The sequence below is a fragment of the Siniperca chuatsi genome, linkage group LG22 (assembly GCF_020085105.1).
Source record: "Siniperca chuatsi isolate FFG_IHB_CAS linkage group LG22, ASM2008510v1, whole genome shotgun sequence".
NCBI lineage: Eukaryota > Metazoa > Chordata > Actinopteri > Centrarchiformes > Sinipercidae > Siniperca > Siniperca chuatsi.
Window position 1 is genome coordinate 7,588,205 of NC_058063.1, and position 18,720 is coordinate 7,606,924.

Here is an 18,720-nt window from a genome sequence, read left to right on the forward strand (position 1 = left end):
ATAGCCTCCATCTCAGCTTCACTACAATTAGAGTAGGCGGATGTCAGTGCTGGAGAGCAGTGATGAAGGGCTATTAGAGAGCCAGAGATGAAGGAGGCACTCACACACACCCCACCTTTCACCATCTCCCCCCACAGCCCAGCTCTAACCTAGCAGCTCTCTCCCCACCATTTTTCCCTCCTCTCTCCTCTGCATATGTCCCATTCCCTGCAATATTATTTGATTCATATATATTTTGGGATAAGTGCTCCTTATTAATCTTTTTTCTCTCTGCCTTTTCCAACTCTCTTTCCTTCACACACTTCCTTTACAGTAGTTCATCTGCACACATATATGTTCAATAGCCTATGAGTGGTTGACTGTTCCCCATCTTTCTCTTTTTCTTTCAGTGGACATTGCTGCATTGATTAAATATTTTTAGTGTCAATATCTCTCAAACTTATAACAAAATAATCACCAGCAAAGTGGATTTTCTTCTCCATAGCAGATTTCCAAATTCTCATCGGAGGAATAGATGTAAAACAGTGGTTGAAAATGTCATTAGTTCTCAAAACAGAGTTTATCTTATTATGAATGTAAATTCCATAGTTCAACCCACAATACACACAAGATGATTTTGATATCACTGGGTAAGTGTAAAGATTTTCCTCCCTATTTTGTCTCAGTCACATAAAGTATATTATACAGATATGGAGATATCCCACAAGTCACAGTACTGTCTAATTTGGTTGATAAGCTGAAATCACCTACGCAAATACATAATTGTGCACACATTCACAAAAGGCACATTCACACAAACATATTTTTTACAATTAACTTTTTGATATATTTTCTCAGTATTGCTGTCATTCTTGAAATTTGCCACATTGTTTATGTTGTTTCATAACATATGAAACATTTTGAAGGTACACGATGAAACATGCCGTTCCATCTTTTCTGTATCTTTGTCTTTCTCTCTGTGTCTCCATCACTGTCCAGACCACCTCTAATAACATCCAGGCCATCGTGGAGAGCCGCATAGAGAAGAGAACCAAAAGCGTGTTTGTGCCAGCAGGTGGGAAGCGCCTGCTGTGCTTCCTGGACGACCTCAACATGCCAGCCCATGACCTCTTTGGCTCCCAGCCACCGCTGGAACTGCTGCGCCTCTGGATCGACTATGGCTTCTGGTATGACCGCCAGAAACAGACCCTAAAGTTTGTCAAGGTGAGAAAGGGCATATTGATGAGGGCAGGAGTGTTGTCTGTTTTTAGGTGTGTGTGAGAAAAAGATATTATAATTTTTCTGCCTTCTCAGTGCCTCCTCCATAATAACCTCTTAATTACCATTACAAGCTTTACATATGAAATATGTTTCATTTCATAGGTTTGTGTTACTTAGGGAACATAAAACTGTGTATGTGTGCGCGTCTGCTTTGTTAGGACATGTTCTTGTTGGCATCCATGGGGCCCCCTGGTGGAGGGAGGACTCACATCTCTGGCCGCTTAAAGAGTCGATTCAACCTCATCAATATGACCTTCCCTAATGTAAGTTTCCTCCTCCTCTCCTCTCCTCTCCTCTCCTGTCCTGTCCTCTCCTCTGCTCTCCTCTCCTCTCCTCTCCTCTCCTGTCCTCTCCTCTCCTGTCCTCTCCTCTCCTCTCCTCTCCTCTCCTCTCCTCTCCTGTCCTGTCCTGTCCTGTCCTGCCCTGTCCTGTCCTGCCCTTTCTTGTCCTGTCCTTTCTGACTTTTATCCTTTGACCATTGAGGTCTAAATGTGACAAAATTATAGTAATGAATTGATTTTTTCTTAAACAGGCATTGAAATGTATTCAGTATGCAATGAAAATGTAGACAAATAAATAAGCAAGGAAATAAAAATACCCGAATTTATAAATTGTGTAGTTTTGACTTTTTTCTCAAGAGACTGACAGTCATTTTAGCAATGCTCTTTTGTTTTTCTTTGTCTCTTTCCTTTTTCTAGCATCAAACTATTTCTGTGCATTTCAGCAAGGTTGATCCTGGTCACCTGACATTTTATCATCTTCCATCACCATTTGTCAACCTCTTTTTCATCTCACCATACAGGAATTAGCCTGATTATGATTATACCCATAATGATAATGATAACCACTGCAAAATTGCACTCTCTCTCTCAAATCCACCACCTAGGAGATTATAATGGTTGGTGAGTGCCTGTGGACAACATGACATGGAATTGTTACACCCCGTTTTTCTTTCTCTTGACCAGTACAACTGTGTATCTTCTTGACATGGCTGTATCATTTACACAATGTACCAAACGTGAACAGACCTGTCCTCTCTGCACGCAGGAGTCCCAGATCAGGTGTATCTACAGTACCATGATCGACCAAAAGCTACAGGGTTTTAAGGAGGAGGTGAAGCCCATTGGAGAGATTCTGACTCAGGCCACCTTAGAACTGTATTATGATGTTTCAGCTCGTTTTCTTCCCACTCCAGCCAAGATACACTACCTCTTCAACCTCAGGGATATCTCCAAGGTACACAGTAATACATAGAGATCAGTTAGATTATATGTTTTCAAGAAAATACAACTGGAGCCTGTTTCACACAGGGAGTTCAACTTAGGAAAGCACTCTACTAAGCCTCAAATTACCAGTATCACTGGCTATGGTAACAGATTTTCTTGAAATGAACTGAAGGCTTATTTAATTTAACCTGTTTAGTTATGTGATTTAGGTAACAGTGGTTATGAGGTTATTTAGATTTCAAAATTTTGAAATCTTTAGAAAATTGAAAGTTTTTAATACTTTAGTAATCTGCAAATTAATTATTATTATTTTCCTGTTCCACCCCTTCTAGGTGTTTCAGGGTCTGCTAAGAGCTCACCCAGACTTCCATGATACCAAGAACAACATTACTAGACTGTGGATCCATGAGTGCTTCAGGTAACCAAGGACATTTTTTTGAAGCCTAGAACATATGCAGTTGTGAATTGTTTTCTACTTTATTTTCTACTTTATTTTACAAAACATACAAGTGCTTTTTTGTGTACATAGTGGATAATATTTGTTGTCTATGTTTTTGTTGTTGATTTCAGGGTTTTCTCAGACCGGCTTGTAGATCACAGTGACATGGAGGCCTTTGTTGCTTTGCTGGGGGAGAAACTGGGCTCACTCTTTGACCTCACGTTTCACAGCATCTGCCCCAACAAACAACCTCCAATATTTGGTACATGTATTACTGTACACACATACATGCACACAGTAATGTCAATGTCACACCAATGAGTGTAAAAATACTCTTACAGATAAGATAATGGATTGGTAATGGACTGTGTTTTAAGCATTATGAAACTGATAGACTAATGATTATTATTTCTCTGTGTGTGGGTCAGGTGATTTCCTGAGTGAGTCTTGTGTGTATGAGGACCTACTGGACATGAAGGTTCTCAAGAAGTTCATGGAAACCCAGCTGGAGGACTACAACTTGACACCAGGCGTAGTGCCCATGAGCCTGGTGCTCTTCCGAGACGCCATCGAGCACAGTGTGTCTGAGAACACAACACACACATCCACACACACCCTCATAGACATTCTTAAATGGACAATACACTTTGAATTAAATTCTCCTGATGCATCAACCCACAGCGTCAATTCCACCCATCACACTCTGTCCAGTCAATCCAGTACATTATCACAATCAATATAAGAGGTCCTCATCTGCTGTACGCTGATGTGTCTTTGCTGTGTTCACTGTTTGCCAGTTTTATGATTCAGGCCCAGTTTGAAACTCCTTTGAAAAGCACAGCATGAGGAGCAGCTAAAAGCTACCCCGTAGTTGAAAGAGAGAAGGCCTCTCAGCACTAGGTTATGCTCTCTGCACACTGCTGTCAATGTGCCACATTACCACATGCCATTGCAAATCAATAGCACTACATTACTATAGAAACAACATGGATCAACACTTGCTTGTATGTATTGTTGGTTTGTAACAGGGATTTCCAGGCCCACTGAAGCTCCATGAAGCTCTATGTCAATATTAGAACAGATTGCACACTATTAAAAGGTAGTGCAAATAAAAAAACTGCATGGCTGTAGATTTTGTCACATGCAGAATAATAATGTTCCAGCAACGAAAGCTGATATGAGGACAAAATATCTGAATATTTGTAAGAAATCCTTGTCAGCTGTACAAGCCACACACAGGGCTTTTGTAAGATTACTGTTAATAAAGGATCTCAGATAAAATGTATTATCTGGGTAATATTTTTGTGTTCCCTCCACAGTAACCCGTGCAGTACGTGTGATCAGTCAGCTCAGGGGCAACATGCTGCTGGTAGGTGTTGGGGGCTCTGGTAGACAGAGCCTGTCTAAGATGGCCGCCTCCATCTGTGAGTACCAGGTATTCCAGGTGGAAGTCACCAAGCAGTATCGCAAACAGGAATTTAGAGAAGGTGAGATCAAACACACTACTATTACATTCACAGATGTTTGAGAAACGGAAAGCATGACTGTATTCAATGCCTTCCACTTTGGAAGTAACCCTGTGGTCTGGAAATTATAACAAGGAAAGCTCAAAACGAAGACGAAAATTAAAGATTAGAACAACCATGGACTCACATATGTTCTTTTATATTCAGTGTAAAGCATGACATAGTTTAGCTCCTGGCTGATTCACCTGAATTCGATTTCTGAAGTATTGCCTCTGTACAGTCAGTTCCTCTTATCCCATCTTCAGTCAGCTACATTCCAATACGGGATTTTACTGTCCTTGCTTTCAGATATCAAGAAGCTGTACCGTTTGACTGGTGTGGACAACAAACCCACAGTCTTCCTGTTCACTGACACTCAGATCGTAGACGAATCCTTCCTTGAGGACATCAATAACATCCTGAGCTCTGGAGAGGTGCCTAACCTCTACAAACAGGATGAGTTTGTTGAGGTCTGTGTTGTTTTCAAATATTTTGTATTATATATACATATGTATAATGTATGTAATATTTTTCCTGTCTGTCCATCTATCTAACTCAAGCATCTATCTCTATTTTCTGTTTATTTTCATTTCATTTCAACTTGCTGGCCAAAGGCAATGTTTTATGGTCAAAGCAGCACATTTAAAATTTTGCAATGTTTTGATTTTCTCAGTTTCTCTCTGTCTTGTATATCAATATTTAAGCCTTAAATATGAATTATGTGTAGAGTTAAGATTGATTTGATCATGGCAATACAGTTTTTGCTACTTGACAAAATATCCAAATTCTTTTTTTTCGCAGTTGTTCAAATTCTTAATACAAAAATCTAGTTCTTTATATATTATTTTATTATTATATTATTATTTATATATCTTTTCATATTTATGTATTATACAAATTATCCTTGCTATAAAGTTTGAAGGTTCTTTTCAGACAATCTCTGTGTCATGCAAGACAGTTCTGACTGTATTGGTTGACTTACAGTCTGCTCTGAAAATCTTTCATATCTAACATACAGTATCCAATATGTATTTAACTCACATACTGCGGGATCATGTGCATCTATAGATCATTAAAATTTATATTACAAACATGTCTCAAGTCAGTTAAAACCTAATTTCAATTCTCATAACATGTAACTGTTGTCGTTCTACCTCTAGGTATGCAATGCTCTGTCACAGTCTGCCAGGAAAGACAATGTGGCAGAGACTCCTGACTCCTTGTTCAGCTACCTGATAGAGCGAGTCAGGGACAACCTGCACATAGTTCTCTGTATGAGCCCAGTGGGAGAGCCCTTCAGGTAGATTCTGACTGTTTCCTGCAGCACACTGTGTCCAATAATATATCCTCGTTCGCAATATGTTCCTCCCTCCTCTTTTTCTCCTCTCCTCTCTTTGAGAATCTTGTTTGTGCTTGTTGTCAACAGACAAGTTTATCGAAATTAGCACAGTATGATCACATTGAAGTCCTTATAGGCACACTTCCATTTCCTCCTAATGTCATTTTATTGTACACACAATTACATACTGGCCTTCACAGTAGTGCCCAGTAGTCTGTATTTCTAAAACTAGACAGATTTTTGCTATTATCTTATATTCATTGAATGAAGGAGGGACTTTGCCCCAATAATATGCTTGTTGCTGCACTTTTGATCTCGGCAAGCTGGCACATCCAAGGCACCTGTGTCTTCTTAGTATAATTAAAGAAACAATCTCAGCAACTCTTTGCTACAAAATTTTAGTCATAGAGAGTTTGTAAATAAAGGAAAATTCAATACACTGGTAGTCTTCTACAGGGTAACAATTTCCTACAGTACTACTTACTAAGTAAGTAAGTACCTTACTGTAGGAGGTTCTTTCAAAATGTATCTGTTAAGTGCTTTTGTGTCATACTGCCTAAAGCTAGCCAGTGTTATTTACACATCTATTTTAAGGTACCCATCTGAAAAGACAGCCTTTGCAGTAAAAACAGCTTTAGCTTGAATCTATCCAGGGTGCATAATGGCTTCATTATCCTGTTCAGTTGTTTTTCCTAACCAACTGCCAAATGTACCTGCACTAGTTTACAGACCCTGTGTCCACAGGCCTATAATTGGGATCCTTTTATCAACAAATTATATCTGGATAAAATTCATAAATGGCTGTTTGCCAACAGAAACCGCATTCTCCAGTACCCAGCACTCGTCAACTGCACCTCCATTGACTGGTTCTGTGAGTGGCCCAAAGATGCCCTGCTGGAGGTAGCTGAGAGGTACTTGGATGGACTGGAGCTGGGCTCCTTGAAGGGGGTGAGGCATGCACGGACACACATCAACATACATTTTTATGTGTGGGCACTTGATTTTACGCTGTTTAACTGGTGCCCATTTAACATTGTGATGCATTCTCACACATGAATCTACTCTCCATTAAGTTTAACTTAATGTCACTAAAGGAAAGATAGAGGGGAAAGGATGGCTGTTTGGATTGAAGGCAGACACCTGAACATGACTGAACAAGGACAGAGAGCATTATTTTTTGTGCCCACTAAACATAGTACTGTATAGAAACTGAAAAAGTTACAAGTTTAGAAAACTAAATTCTATAACTTTTACTATGAACTGCACTGAACCCTGCTATGGCATTTACAGTATATCAATCCCAACATCAATGAAATAATAATTTGACAAAATAATTTGACTCCTGAAGTTGCATTCCTATTGTATGAAGATAAACATTTTTAAATATGCTTTATGATGTTGTAGATCCAGACAAAGGTTGCCAGTATCTTTGTGACCACACACCAGTCGGTTGCACAGGTCTCCCAAAGGATGAAGTTGGCGCTGAAGAGACATAATTATGTGACACCCACCAACTACCTGGAGCTAGTGTCTGGATATAAGAAGTAGGCACCTTTAAACTTTCTCCTTCAATTATTCTTGCTTCTGTTTTCTTCTCTTTTTACACCACCTTTAAATACTTCAGGTGTGTCTTGAGGGACACATAGATGGTTAACAAAGACACACTAAGCTGGTCCTGAGTCCTGACTGTGAGTGTGCACACATAAAGTATACATACATGAGGTGTGGGTACTTTGGGTACTTGGGTGATATGTGCTAAACCAAAACAAGCAGGAGCACTAACCTAGTTAATTCTAGTGTAATTTTACCTGTCTGACTTGTCTGACTAATCCTCCTCTGTGAATAAAAGGCTCTGTCTGTCTATTCAGTTCACTAAACGCCTGTGTCTGTTACAATCACTTTTGTGTGTGTGTGTGTGTGTGTGTGTGTGTGTCTGTGTGTGTGTGTGTCTGTGTGTCCATCCAGGCTGTTGGCAGAGAAACACAGTGAATTGGGGGAGCAGGTGAGCAAGCTGCGTAATGGCCTTTTCAAGATCAGTGACACAAGGGAGAAGGTGGAGGCCATGTCTGTAGAGCTGGAGGAGGCCAAGAAGCAGGTGGCCGAGTTCCAGAAACAGTGTGACGAGTACTTGTCCGTCATTGTACAGCAGAAGATAGAGGCTGACAAGCAGCAGAAGGTGAGCACCATGTTTACATGCACACAAATCACTTAATAGATTAAAGTAATAGTGAATAAGGCATTTACATGGTTCACATCCACCTGACTTACCCAATCATCCTATAGGGTTAGAAAAAGTTCCCATTCGTGGTTTATGTTTGGAAGAGTGTGGTAGTTGACTAATAGGAAAGAGGCATATAATAGTCAATGACATATTGGTGTATGTTTGTGTGTGTTTTTGTTGAGGCGGTGAGTGCTAATAGTGAGAAAATTGGGGCAGAAGAGTTACAGTGTAAAGCCATGGCTGAAAATGCACAGAGAGACCTGGATGAGGCCCTGCCTGCCCTGGAAGAGGCCATGAAGGTAGAGCTCTGTCCTGTTGACTGTTTTAATCCTGCCAGTACCTCTATATGTTGGTAATTTTGTCTTTACTCTATGTGCTGCTCACTTTGTTCACTATTATGTCTGGTTGAATTATTTCTTGATATTTTAATGAGTAGTGGTCCTTGACCTTTCGGTATAATTGATTGCTCTCCTTCTCTTCTGTGCTAATGCAAGCACTTTGTCATTTGAGTGTGTAATTTCTGTCTGTCTAAATTTGAACTAAACATGACTCAGCAAGCAGTATACCTTACATCCACACGTTCTCTATTCCTTCGTCATTTTGCACACAGGCTCTGGAGTCTCTGAATAAGAAGGACATGACAGAGATCAAGTCGTATGGCCGTCCCCCAGCACTGGTAGAGACAGTGATGCAGGCTGTCATGACCCTTCAGGGCAAAGAGCCTACCTGGGCAGAGGCCAAGAGACAGCTGGGTGAGAGACAGGAATAGTGCAGAATTTAGGGATGGATGAAGAAACAAAGTAATTGGGAAAAGTGAAGTGCTCAAAAAATTAATGGAGTAAAACCAGACAAGTACAGATTGTGGTCAGTTACACTAAAGAAAGGAAACTGGAAAGAAGGGGATTGCAGATACTATATTAGAAGTCCCCTCCATAGTCCATCCATCCATCCATTTTCTACGCGGGTTTTTGTGTGATTGTGTGATGTTGGTCTGGTCCGGGAATCGATCCCACGAACCCACGATCTCCTTATTGGGAGGCAGGAGCTTTAGCCGCTCTGCCACCGTGCACCCCCCCCTCCATAATGCTATTGGTAAAATTCACTCTTTGTGAGAACTCTGTTTCTTAGTTTTTGCCATTATGCAAATTGTTTGTGATTACAATTTATTTTAATTTCTTTAAGTTTACTGTTGACCACTCAGTTTGTAAGGTGTAGTCATCCTCAGTTCAGTGGGCCAAACAGAAACAAAAGTAGTTAATGGCAAATTAAACACTCTCTTTATACACAGTAAAACTGTAGTAACATGTCTTAAATAGAATTTATAAAACAGACTATCACAAAACATTTCTATTCCAAAGGGACATTTGATACCTTTTGGCATTGCTGACACAGTACATTTCATCGTTTCCTCTGCTGAGCACTCATCACATGATGTGGCTTTTTTACAGCCTGGCTCTAACTCTCTCAGGCACAAGAAGTGGTCAAGTAGAAGGGGAACTGGCTATTTTAAATTGGGAAAATGGAAAAATGAAAAAAAAAGTAACACATTGATTTTGTCAATATTGTCTAATGTGACATGTTTTGTCTAAACATATATTTTGGTCACTTGGTTACATAATTGTACTTTTGATGGTACATATGTTAGTGGCACCAAAATGGACTTGCAATGAAGTGGTTCTGGGATACTTTTTTAAAGAGCCCTTTTAACAACAACAAAATAACCATAATCACCCTTGAAGCAGTTATACTCCAACATTTTCTGCACACAACTCCCATACACACAACATATCTATCTTATGTTTCGTTGTGAGAAACACATGCATAATTATTGACATCTAATGAATTGTAATTATTTAAATGCTCCTTTCCTTTTTATCTCGATTAGAACTACACTCCATTTGGCAATATACATTTTCACTTTACAAAGATTTTTTTCAGCAGGTGAAAGTTCACTGTAATTAAACATTTTTTATTAGATACTGCATACAAAACGCCCAAAGCCTATTTTCAAGTGGCACACAACTCCCATACACACAACATATCTATCTTATGTTTCGTTGTGAGAAACACATGCATAATTATTGACATCTAATGAATTGTAATTATTTAAATGCTCCTTTCCTTTTTATCTCGATTAGAACTACACTCCATTTGGCAATATACATTTTCACTTTACAAAGATTTTTTTCAGCAGGTGAAAGTTCACTGTAATTAAACATTTTTTATTAGATACTGCATACAAAACGCCCAAAGCCTATTTTCAAGTGGTATACATTGTAATTTTTGCTGGTCTGAGAGTTGTCACAAAATTAGATATCACAAAAAAGGTACAGTGATTTTGGAAGAACACAACAAAGGTCCAAAACAGGACAGCACTTCTTTCCCTTTGAGAATGATGATTGTTAGGAAATTAATCAAACTGGGAGCCATATATATAAGAGGGATTGGGCAAAAAAAAAAAGATTTTCATGGTTTTCTGATCTATGTCACCTTGAAATGTTTCTGGCAGGTGAGTCCAACTTCATCAAAACATTAGTTAACTTTGATAAGGACAATATATCGGACCGTGTGTTGAAGAAGATCGGCCAGTACTGCAGACTGGTAGACTTCCAGCCAGAGATCATCGGCAAAGTATCACTGGCTGCCAAGTCCCTCTGCATGTGGGTCAGAGCCATGGAGGTAAGAGGGTGTCTGCTGGCCAGCACACAAACACACACACACACTCTCACGCATGCTTACAGATATGAATAGTCACCATAAACCCACCATCACGCATAATAGTTTGTCATTAATTATTGTTTGAATAGTTAGTTATTTAATGCATGCAGACCACGGTAGTAATTTTGGAAGTGTACACACTCGCACAAATCCACAATGAGCTGTATGCATTAAGTGCATTACTGCATAGCAGCAGCAGAAAGTGTTTGCCCAAAATGCACAGCAAAGGAGCAATCACAAAACAATGAGACTCCTATTTGTTAAATGAATATATTAACAGGAAAATCAGAAGCAAAACTAAATCTATGGATGTGTACATTGTTCCTCCAGGTTTATGGCCGTATCTACAGGGTGGTGGAGCCAAAGCGGATCCAACTGAACGCTGCCATGGCCCAGCTAGCAGAGAAACAGGCTGCACTGGCTGATGCCCAGAACAAACTACGAGAGGTATGGAGCCCAGTGCATCTAGCAACCAGCCTGATAGTTGTTAAGACACTAGCTCAAGTCAAGTTTATACACGAGTGCAACAGTAGTATTATAATAAGTCCAATTTACATAGGACAAGTTCAGTATAATAATTTAATATAACTGCTATGCGTGTGTTTGTGTATTTGTGTGTGTGTGTGTGAGTAGGTGGCAGAGGAGCTCGACCAGCTGAAAAAGCAGCATGGTGAGAAGCTGGCCACGAAGGAGAGTTTGAGGAAGAAATCAGATGAGATGGAGGTGAAACTAGACCGAGCTGACAAGCTGGTGACTGGACTTGCTGGAGAAAGGGTCCGCTGGGAGGAGAGAGTTGCTGTACGCCATACACATGCACACACACGCATACACAACAAAAATAATAACCCCTCTCCTGCTCAGGCCTGAAAATTGGTCCTTTCAAGTCACCATCTTTCTGGGGGTTTGTTTGGGGCAATTTAGAAACAAACAGATCGTACAATTCATGACTCACACACTCGCACACACGCTTACCTATGTAATCTGGGTGTGTGTCTTTCAGGGTCTTGAGGAAAACATGGGATACCTGGTAGGAGACTGTTTGCTTGCAGCATCTTTCCTGTCCTACATGGGACCTTTCCTTTCCAACTATAGAGACGAGCTGCTTGACATCTGGATGAAGGAGGTGAGACACACACACACACACACACACACACACACACACCCCTCATAAAAACATATATCCTGATGTACTCCCTCTACCGTTACTAGAAAGTCATTAAGGAGAAGTGTCCTCTTAAAATGTTAAACCCGAAATTAAAGTTTAATTTATGGTTGTATTTCCAACAATCCCATGTTTTACTCTTCACTCTTTTTTTTCTCTTTCTCTTCTCTCTCTCTCTCTTTCTTTCCCTCTTGCTCTCTTTGCCCCTCCATAAGGTACGGGACTTAGAGATCCCATGCACACCGGGGTTCAGTTTTGCAGTTTTTCTGTCCAAGCCTACATCAGTGAGGGACTGGAACATTCAGGGCCTGCCCTCTGATGCATTCTCTACTGAGAATGGAGTTATCGTCACCCGTGGAAACCGGTCAGTACATGTAGACACAGTTTATTAAGGGTTTATTAACTAAGATTATCTGTAGTCCAGTAAGCATACTAAGTTAAAATGCTTTTGGGTTTGTTTTTCTTGCATTTGTTTCATACAGTAAATACAAGTTGTTTTATTTCTTTCCCTTCTTTCAAGATGGCCGCTGATGGTGGACCCTCAAGGCCAAGCTCTGAAGTGGATCAAGAATATGGAGATGAAGAGAGTAAGTCTTGACTGAATTTTTTATTGTACAGTTCTGGAAATTCAGAAACACAAGTGATTAGTTTTTCATCCACCTTTCAGTTCAAGCAGTGGTGCACTCACAAAGGTCAGCACAACTTTAGGCGGACCCCCTGCTCCGCTTGGCACACTGCGGACATCCGCGCAGAGCTGCTGCAACACACCACATACCACCACATATATTCCGTGATAATGTGAATACATCTTTACTTCCCATGATCGTTCACCATATTTTTCACTTTCTCTATTCAAAGCAGTTTCAACCTCAACCTTTAACACATTAAGAAAAGCAATCAATCTATTGAAGACCTAACATAAAAAATTGAGCCCTTGTTCAGGCCATAGTTTCTCAAGGAGAAAAACTGACGCCAGATTGTCTTAAGGTCTGCAATGCCTTGTGGTCATATTTAAAGAAAACTCTTGACATTTGAGGATTAAAATTGAGGTATAATAAATAGGTATAAACTGTGATTTGTCAGTCCATAGTATGTTCAGCTGCTATTCCGTGATCCAATTCCAATAGTGCTAACCTTTACTAATCTATTATATCTATTTTGAAGTTTTAAGAATAGCTTTGGTAAAGCAACACGCCTGTTAATTCCAGCTTGTTATAGGCATTATTGTGCACTTGACACTGAAACAGGAACCTGTTCCTATTTAAATCTGCATACATGTTAATGCTAAGCTACCAATTTCTTTTACCAGCAACTGCTGATTTCTTATATTCTTATTTAACTGTTGCTCAGAGGTATCTTTGTATCTTTCTGCCCTTTCATTTGTCAGTCTGGCTGAACCATTGTACAGCGTTTTGTTCTCCATATATTTGTAAAGAGGACGTTCTACAACCTAAAAGCATGAAAGACCATTCAAAAATAGAGAGTATTCCTCTCAGCCATCTGACTGTACCGAATCAAGCTTTTGTGAAACTTTTGAGCAGTAGTGTATATATATGTATATATATATGTATATAAAAAAAACCTTGTCCTTCACCCTCCGCGGGTGGTCTCATCCTTCGAGCTCGGGTCCTCTACCAGAGGCCTGGGAGCTTGAGGGTTCTGCGCAGTATCTTTGCTGTTCCCAGTACTGCACTCTTCTGGACCGAGATGTCTGGTGTTCTTCCAGGGATCTGCTGTAGCCACTCCTCCAGTTTGGGGGTCACTGCCCCGAGTGCTCCGATGACCACGGGCACCACTGTTGCCTTCACCTTCCAGGCCTTCTCCAGCTCTTCTCTGAGCCCTTGGTACTTCTCTAGTTTCTCATGTTCCTTTTTCCTGATGTTGCCATCGCTTGGTATCGCCACGTCAACCACAACGGCTTTCCTCTGCTGTTTGTCAACCACCACGATGTCAGGCTGGTTCGCCATTACCATTTTGTCAGTCTGGATCTGGAAGTCCCACAGGATCTTGGCTCGGTCATTCTCTACCACCTTTGGAGGTGTTTCCCACTTTGACCTCGGGGTTTCCAGGCCATACTCAGTGCAGATGTTCCTGTACACTATGCCAGCTACTTGGTTATGGCGCTCCATGTATGCTTTTCCTGCCAGCATCTTACACCCTGCAGTTATGTGCTGGATTGTCTCAGGGCCTCTTTGCACAGCCTACACCTTGGGTCTTGTCTGGTGTGGTAGATCTGGGCCTCTATTGCTCTGGTGCTCAGGGCCTGCTCCTGTGCAGCCATGATGAGTGCATATATATATATATATATATATATATATATATATATATATATATATATATATATATATATATATATATATATATATATCTTTCCTAAACTGCTGTTAATACCTCACAAAAAACAGTTAAAGTGTGGACAGATGAAATTACAACAGCTCTACAGGACTGTTTTGAGTGCACAAACTGGCATATGTTCAGAGATGCTGCCACCCAGGAGAACCACATCAACCTTGAGGAATATACATGAACAGTGACATCATAGATCAACAAAAGTGTTGCTGATGTGGTGATCACAAAGACAAAAGTAGGAGTGCCCCCAATCATGTGTGAGGCCACATCACCAGATGAGAACACATTTATGCTCATTTTGATCTCCTCAACAAAGAGTCAGCTGTAAAATCTACTCTGCCTCCAGAAGACCGGCTACTGTCAGTATCCACAGCAGATGTGAGAAGAATCCTCCTGAGAGTGAATATGATTACAGCTGCTGGGCCTGATAACATCCCTGGCCGTGTACTAAGAACATATACAAATCAGCTAATTTGATGTTATTACTGACATTTTTAACATATCACTGTCACAGGAGAGTGTTCTCACCTGCTTCAAGACAACCACCATCGTCCCTGTATCAAAAAGGTCTGCAGTGACTAGTCTAAACGACTACCGCCCTGTGGCACTCATCCCCATTCTGATGAAGTGCTTTGAGAAACTGGTTCTCCAGCACATAAAGAACAACACCCTTACTGGTTTGTATACAGAACCAACAGATCCACAGAGGATGCCATCTCCACTGACCTCCACTCAATTTTCACACATAATGGGAAATAGCAACAACCACATCAGAATTCTGTTGATTTCAGCTCAGCATTCAGCACTCTCCCCCTTGAAAGCACTGGGTTTGAGTTCTACACTCAGCATCTGGATATTGGACTTTCTCACAAATAGACAGTTCTGATTGGCGGTCACACCTCTTCCTCTCTAGCGCTCAACACCGAAGCCCCCCATGGCTGTGTGCTTAGCCCCCTCCTGTTCACATTGTACACCCATGACTGCAGCCCCGACATGGAGACAACTCTTGTGAAGTTTGCCGACGACAAACAACGATGACAATTCAGATTGGGAGGAAATCAACAGTCTTGCATTGTGGTGCACAGAGAACAACCTACTGCTCAACGTCAACAAAACCAAGGAACTGATCGTTGATTTTAGGAAAATGAGGCAAAGACATCAGGGCATAAGTGGAGCTGAGGTGGAGCAAGTGAGCAGTTTTAGGTTCCTGGGAATCAGCATCACAGAGAACCTGACATGGTCGTCTCACATCTCCCCCTGGTAAAGAAAGCTCAGAAACGACGGAAACTTATGAAGGCAAAATTCCTGTGCCAAGTTCTTGTTAACTTTGACAGAGGAGCAATAGAAAGCGTCCTGACAGGAAACATTGCAAACTAGTATGGGAAGTGCACGGCCCAGGACAGGAGGGCTCTGCAGTGGGTGATTAAAACCACCCAGAACATCATTGGTGCCCTTACACGGAGCATTAGTGATATCGGAGAGGTAAGGTGCCTGCACAGAGCTCAATACCCACCCCCAGCCACAGCCTGTTCACCCTGCTGCCATCTGGCAAACGATACAGAAGTATCCGCTGTTGTACCACCAGACTGCACTCCACCATAAATAAATGACATGGAACTTTCTGTTATGCTGGTTTTGCACATTACCATACCACTACCATGTATAATATATGTATATAAGTAACTGTATATATATTCTTATTTTTATTCTATTCTAATTTTAAATATTGTTTTATATGTTCTGTGTGTGTAGTGTGAAGGGGGCTACAACTTTAATTTCATTGTGCAGCCTTGTGTTGTAAAATGACAAATAAATGTACCTTGAACCTTGACTGAACTTCTGCTTTTCCTCCACAGCACCTCTCCTCTCTGTTCTTTCTTTTTTCTGACCTTCCTTATTACTGTGTGTGCTATCCAGAATGCCTTTCCCTTTTTGATCTCTCTGACCTTTCACTTTGTTTCTTCTGTCTTTGCTCTGTTGTCACAGCATGACATTTATGGGGCAATTGAACTCTGGCAGTAATACAGTAGATTGCAACTGCAGTGTTTTTGAGTGATGTTTTTGTATTGAACTCATGTCTTTTTCAAGCCTTTCTCTGTCTGTCTCTCTATCTATCTGTCTCAATCTATCTATTTTCCATCTTTGCCAAGTTCCTTATTTTGAAATCATACTTTTTTAACAATATTAATTTGCTTGACAATGGAGATATCCTGTACTCTCACACTGCTTATTCCACCTTAAGACAACTTGATGCAGTTTACCACTGTGCCCTGCATTTCATAGGAGATAAATATCATACTCATCACTGTGTACTATGTGAAAAGGCAGGCTGGTCCTCACTAGCAACAAGAGAACTACTCGCTATCATTTTTGTTTATAAATGTCTCCTAATAAAGCTGCCACAGTACATCACATCTCTTCTCAAATTTAAAACTACAGTTCATCAGACCAGATTCCAGGACTGCCAGTAAATATTGAACTTGGGAAGACTGCCTTCCAGTACTTTGCACAATATAAATGGAATGAACTTCAAATGACACTGACATTTGAAAGTCTCATCCCATTGGACTTTTCATTTTTAGAGATGTGTGTGATTGTATCTGATGCTGTTTGTATGTGGCTGTGTGTGATAGGCTTTGTTTTGTTGTGTGTCTTATCTATTTTCCATTTCTCCATCTGTTCTCAGGTCTCTCTTGCAAAAGAGATCTTGATCTCAATGAGACTACATGATTAAATAAAGGTCATATATAATTTATTTCCTTTCTGTCCCTCTGTGTATGTATGTCCACATGTGCAGGGTCTGAAAGTAATTGACTTTCAAATGCCAGACTATCTGCGGGTGCTGGAGAACGCCATCCAGTTTGGGAATCCTGTTTTGCTGCAGAATGTCCAGGAGGAGTTGGACCCCTCTCTCAACCCAGTTCTTAACAAGTCCCTGACACGGATAGGTCAGACACACACACACACACACACATACACAATTCACTAATTAAAATATCAACTGTTAAAGTTTTCTGAAGCAAATCTTCAGCTAAATATATGGGGTGCCTGAATCCATTGTGTATATGGATGTACACTTTTTCCAGGCGGCAGGCTGCTGTTGAAGCTGGGTGATAAGGAGGTGGAGTACAGTCCAGAGTTTCGTTTCTACATCACCACCAAGCTGTCCAACCCCCACTACACACCAGAGATTTCTACAAAGACCACCATAGTCAACTTCGCTGTCAAGGAGCAGGTCTGAGTGTGCGTGTGTGCACGTGTGTATGTGTGTCTGTGAATGAATATGCATCTTCTATGTGTTTTGGCTAGTTCACTATTGTGTACTTTTCTACATGTGTGTGTATGTCCTCATTTTGGTGCACATACAGTTTGAGAGTATGAGCTGTTCCCTTAAATTGTTTGTGTATGGGATTGTGTGTGTGCATGTGTCTATGTGCAGGGTCTGGAAGCCCAACTACTGGGAATTGTGGTGCGTAAGGAGCGTCCAGAGCTAGAAGAACAGAAGGACTCTTTGGTGATCAGCATTGCTTCTGGAAAGAGAAGCCTGCAGGAGCTGGAGGATGAGATCCTCAGGTTGTTTGGCAGACTTTTTGTGTGACCTTTCACTTTTTTCATACATAGTTTCTTCACAGAGTGGACAAAATGCAGTTTAGGTGACAGATTAAATATTTGCTTAATATTAGTAGTAGTAATAGTATTAAAACCAGTTGTAATAGTAATAGTAGTAGCATTTGTTGTCGTCCTGGTATTGGTAAGCACATTTCAAGTAGCAGTAGTGACAGCAGCAAGACCTACCTCCCTAAGAACCAGTGATTAAATGTATTGAAGTCAAGATGTATTAAAGGCCCAGAAGAATAGAAAATTCTTTTACTGGTCTTAGTAACTAATAGTCTACAACTATAACATTACTTCTACTGTTGCTACTAGTAGTAGAAATTAGTAACCACTTACCTGTACCCTATCAATAACTGTTACTTAAGTACTTCACAGAGAGGCCACTGATTAACACCCTACCCACCATTAAATCTCATTTAGCAACTTTATAGTAATCCCTTAGAGAACACAAGTTGTACATATCAACTTGTTATGTTAATCACTTAACAGCCACCCAGTAGCACCACAGGAGCCACTTTAAGCACCTACTGTATCTTTCTGCAGTGACCTGATTACATAATAGATAAACAGGAAACATGGTAAACTGTTTGATTTTTGGCAACTCCTGTTAATAATAACCCATTAGTTATCACACAGAAGCAAGTAGTAGTAATAGCGTATCAACAACATAGTAACAGAGCAACTGAGCTGATCATTACAGCTCATCTTTATACAACAACAGTTCATGTTTTGTCTTTTAAACTAGATAATGTTCTTTTGTGAGGAAGTCCTCCGAGAACTTGTCCACAAAGTCCATAAATGACCGAAAGGTTTTCTTTTTATTCCAAATGTTAATATTACCATGGAAAGCAAGCTTAACACTGTCTACAACTGATTAAGTGCAATA

At 40.5% G+C, this 18,720-nt stretch overlaps 1 protein-coding gene across 4 annotated transcripts in view; it reads left to right on the forward strand.

Annotated features, from left to right (window-relative positions):
* Window positions 1-18,720, forward strand: part of LOC122870458 (dynein axonemal heavy chain 2-like) — a 76,425-nt gene that overhangs the window by 41,097 nt on the left and 16,608 nt on the right. For all 4 annotated transcript variants that reach the window (XM_044184661.1, XM_044184660.1, XM_044184662.1 and 1 more), the window contains 23 exons: window positions 979-1,203; window positions 1,419-1,523; window positions 2,308-2,496; window positions 2,819-2,904; window positions 3,057-3,187; window positions 3,354-3,503; window positions 4,245-4,412; window positions 4,740-4,900; window positions 5,591-5,730; window positions 6,585-6,717; window positions 7,174-7,313; window positions 7,735-7,945; window positions 8,173-8,289; window positions 8,601-8,742; window positions 10,500-10,669; window positions 11,039-11,155; window positions 11,342-11,506; window positions 11,709-11,831; window positions 12,086-12,234; window positions 12,391-12,457; window positions 17,017-17,167; window positions 17,306-17,454; window positions 17,659-17,792. In XM_044184661.1, coding sequence (XP_044040596.1) covers window positions 979-1,203; window positions 1,419-1,523; window positions 2,308-2,496; window positions 2,819-2,904; window positions 3,057-3,187; window positions 3,354-3,503; window positions 4,245-4,412; window positions 4,740-4,900; window positions 5,591-5,730; window positions 6,585-6,717; window positions 7,174-7,313; window positions 7,735-7,945; window positions 8,173-8,289; window positions 8,601-8,742; window positions 10,500-10,669; window positions 11,039-11,155; window positions 11,342-11,506; window positions 11,709-11,831; window positions 12,086-12,234; window positions 12,391-12,457; window positions 17,017-17,167; window positions 17,306-17,454; window positions 17,659-17,792 — 3,323 coding nt within the window. The remainder of the gene's footprint in view (window positions 1-978; window positions 1,204-1,418; window positions 1,524-2,307; window positions 2,497-2,818; window positions 2,905-3,056; window positions 3,188-3,353; window positions 3,504-4,244; window positions 4,413-4,739; window positions 4,901-5,590; window positions 5,731-6,584; window positions 6,718-7,173; window positions 7,314-7,734; window positions 7,946-8,172; window positions 8,290-8,600; window positions 8,743-10,499; window positions 10,670-11,038; window positions 11,156-11,341; window positions 11,507-11,708; window positions 11,832-12,085; window positions 12,235-12,390; window positions 12,458-17,016; window positions 17,168-17,305; window positions 17,455-17,658; window positions 17,793-18,720) is intronic.